The sequence below is a fragment of the Halyomorpha halys genome, unplaced genomic scaffold (genome assembly GCF_000696795.3).
Source record: "Halyomorpha halys isolate HHAL.00 unplaced genomic scaffold, Hhal_1.1 Scaffold1320.1, whole genome shotgun sequence".
Classification (NCBI taxonomy): Eukaryota; Metazoa; Arthropoda; class Insecta; order Hemiptera; family Pentatomidae; genus Halyomorpha; species Halyomorpha halys.
The window spans coordinates 1-3479 of NW_027115604.1; the positions used below are offsets into that span (position 1 = coordinate 1).

Below are 3479 nucleotides of genomic sequence, written 5' to 3' on the forward strand. Positions count from 1 at the left end.
ATCTAGCGGTCACCGTCTGAACTAACAACCCTGCACTCTGGTGGCAAGTCGAGGAACTCCCTCCTCAAAAAAACGCCCCAGCTCGCCCATATTCCCTCTACTAGCGTCAAAATCATTCTTCTGTGCACACATTTCTAATCAAAGGGAGACGTCAATTTGACAATGAAATCATCGACAGACACTCCGCGATGTGGATGGAATGCCTTCAGAAATTCGTTCCAGTTATTCCGCAGTACGGAGGTATCCAGACGAAAGAACTGAAATACCGTTTCTATTTGCGGAGTTGAGAATAATATGTTTTGATTTAGCAGGTTCGTTGAATCTGTACAGATAACTTTTTTTTTCTTTTTTTGCAGGATGAAAACATTTAAAGTCTAGTAAATAGCAACCATTCAGCTGTATAGCTACTAATGAAGATAAAGAAAATAGATATTCGAAATACGGAAAATAGATGAGGAATTCCTGACACTGTTTCCTACATCACGTCCGTAATATATATTATAAATATAATATACTTTTCAGGTTATATATTTTCTTTCTTTTCTTATCTTCAATTCACACCTGTCAATTTGCACAGACAAGCAGTGACTGAGATGTAAAATATTGCATTCAGAACAAGGCATGACAGACTTGAGGAAGGAAGTTTTTTGTATCTTTAGTATGCCTCTCTTTCAATTCTTTTATATCCATTTCCGGAAGTTGTACAATAGTACGATCCTATCCTAGAATATTTATATATTCTTATATTCTTCTTAAATCATGTTTATAAACTATCATCATCATCTCGTTTTAAACTTTTAAAAGTAATGATTTTAGGGACCATAACAGTTTTGAAAGATAATATTAAATCCCTTATAACAGCGAGTTGATCAATTTCCGACATGTTTCTTACATAGTTATTTAAAAGACAATAAGTGTTACGTTTTCTCAATTTTTGTTTCTACCAATCTGAAGAATTTATAAATATTTTCCTTCAAAAAGTGTGTGTACTGAACTTGCTCCCACATGCATGCCTTAACGACAATAAAACTGTATACTAAACGTCCCAAAGTTTATTATTTCATGTGAAGTGAAACTTGTCTTAACAGGCACCTCTCTTATCCGGGAATTTTTTTTAAGAGCTCAGCCTCAAAGTATGATTTTGATACATTTGAACCACTCTATTACGGAACTCATCCACTCCTCTGTAATGGTCATAATTCAGAAAATATGAATGTCCAAATTCAAGATTACAGAAATTATAGATACTGACGGCACGAAGAGACATTTATTTATTATATTGCAAACTCTCCATCAAAATTTGAGATTTTAAGGTTTATAATACGCATAATCCAAAAATCCTATATATAGAAAAAAAGCCCATGGGCCAAACTTTCAATTAATATGACACCGCACTCATAAATTATTATTTTCCTAATAATCCTCAAAATTCAATATACTTTCCATCGTTTTTCAAATTTGTTTCCAACCACCAATATATGTCTTAAAAAACGGTGGTTGAAAATAAATGTTCTTAGAATGATACGTTCAGTTTTTGTTTAACACTATAAAATCGTTTTATTCGATTTTATGTACTTATACACTTTTTTCGGGCTTACGAACAATCACAGCTTGATTCCATTTTTTTTTTAATTAACCACTTCTTAACGGGCACCTCTCTACAACGGACAGAGTCATATTCTCCGTGGTTTCCCTTATGTTGATGTTTCACAGTATTATTCCACCGTCGTTAAACATGTGAATAAATTTTAATAATCATTGCTTAGTTAAAAAATTACTAAGAGTCAACAATAAGTTATTTATAATAAAACGTACACTACTTACATATTTTATGTGGTTAGCCAGCTGTTTATAATGGTATATGTAGATTGGCAACGTGTATGGGCCATAAATTGTAGAGGCGGCTTCGTATCTCTGGGCCTGTAATAATTTTTTTTTAAATACATATTAAATAACAAAACCCTGTTATTTCAACTATGTCATTAAAATTCAGTATAATAAAAATTTCTAGATGAGCTTAATATTAGTTTTATTAATTTCAAGACTAGTAGAGGCAACCGTACTATATCTATGACGAGTAATCTCCTGTGCAGGGCCGCCCGTAGCTCAGTTGGTTAGGTCCAGTCTTACCAATTCGGGATTTGCTAGCGTTGCCAGTTCGATTCCGGCCTGGGACGTTGATTTTCTACATTGAGCTTTACAATATATAGCTATGCTATATCCTACCATAACAAGAAAATTCTAATTAGAACCAAAAACAATTGTCCTTATTTATAAACCCATACTTAGGTCACTACAAATGTACGGACATGAAGTTTGGATAGCGGTATCGATACTATAACTTCATCAGAAAACGGTTCGTAAAATTCCACTCTTAGTTACCGGTAGTTAAAGAAGAATAACTAACAACTTGGGAAACCCAACCACAACCCGAAGACAGAAGCCCAGGCTGCTGCTGGACATCCTGCTATATTTATCTATTATATTATCAACATTACTACCATTTTATTTATTTTTCTGAATAAATTCTCCTCCATCAGAAGTATTTTATTAAATCTATAAATGACATTGTTTTTGCTTTTAACTCTTTTTTTTATCCTTCTTTCCCCCCGCTGTACCTTAGGGCAACCCTAAATCAGCGGTACGTTTCAAACTTCCAAACACTTTAATATTTAGTCAAGAAAGGACTCGTTCATCAAGCCTCCTGCATAGGTCATATTTACATTTAGTCATATTACATTAGTGTTACATAGGTCATATTATTGTTACATACTCTATGTACATATGATTATTGCATTTGTAAACATTTTTTTGCTTTTATTTGGAACACCTTCTTTGAAAACTTTTTGAATGCTCCAAACATATCGCGAATCGCCACGAGTTCTTCCAGGGTCCTAGGCGGCCAATCAACCAAGGAGAACTCACCTGTTAATGCCAGTCTGGCACAAGTGTACATAGGGCAGTCAAAAATAATATGTTTTACATCTTCCACGGCTCCGCAGTTACAATTAGGGTTATCCCTAGTTTTGAAGAAGTGTAACTTTGAATTTATGTTGCCATGTCCTGTAAGAAGCTGCACCGTCCAGTGGTCTGTCTCAACCAATTCATTTTTGATCCTTTTTCTGACATCTGGGAGGAACTCGTGAGTCAGTCTTCCTGTTGCACGGTTATCCCACCTCCTCTGCCGTTCGGATAAAACAATGTCGTCGATTTTACCAGAAACGTGTTCGAATCTTCCGGTAGAGCTGATGAAACAACTTGACCCAACACGGGCCGGCAAGCCTTTCTTAATATTATACTTGGCGATGGTAATCTGGATTCGAAGGTCTATTGGTAGTTGACCCGTAATTACTTGCAACGCAGGAAGTTGGCGCAGTCCTATAAGCTCCAGTCACAAGTAAAAGCTCTCCTTTGTGCCTGTTCCAATAATGTAAGATCTCTCTCTCTCTCTCTCTCTCTCTCTCTCTCTCTCTCTCTCT

General features: G+C 35.5%; 1 protein-coding gene across 1 annotated transcript in view; it reads right to left on the minus strand.

Moving 5' to 3' along the window:
- Positions 1-1824: 1824 nt before the first annotated feature.
- The window catches only part of LOC106689288 (neutral ceramidase), a gene marked incomplete at its 3' end in the record, with an annotated part of 128579 nt that continues 126924 nt past the window's right edge, over positions 1825-3479 (minus strand). The window contains 1 exon segment of the mRNA XM_067052609.1: positions 1825-1920. Within this exon segment, the coding sequence (XP_066908710.1) occupies positions 1825-1920 (96 nt within the window).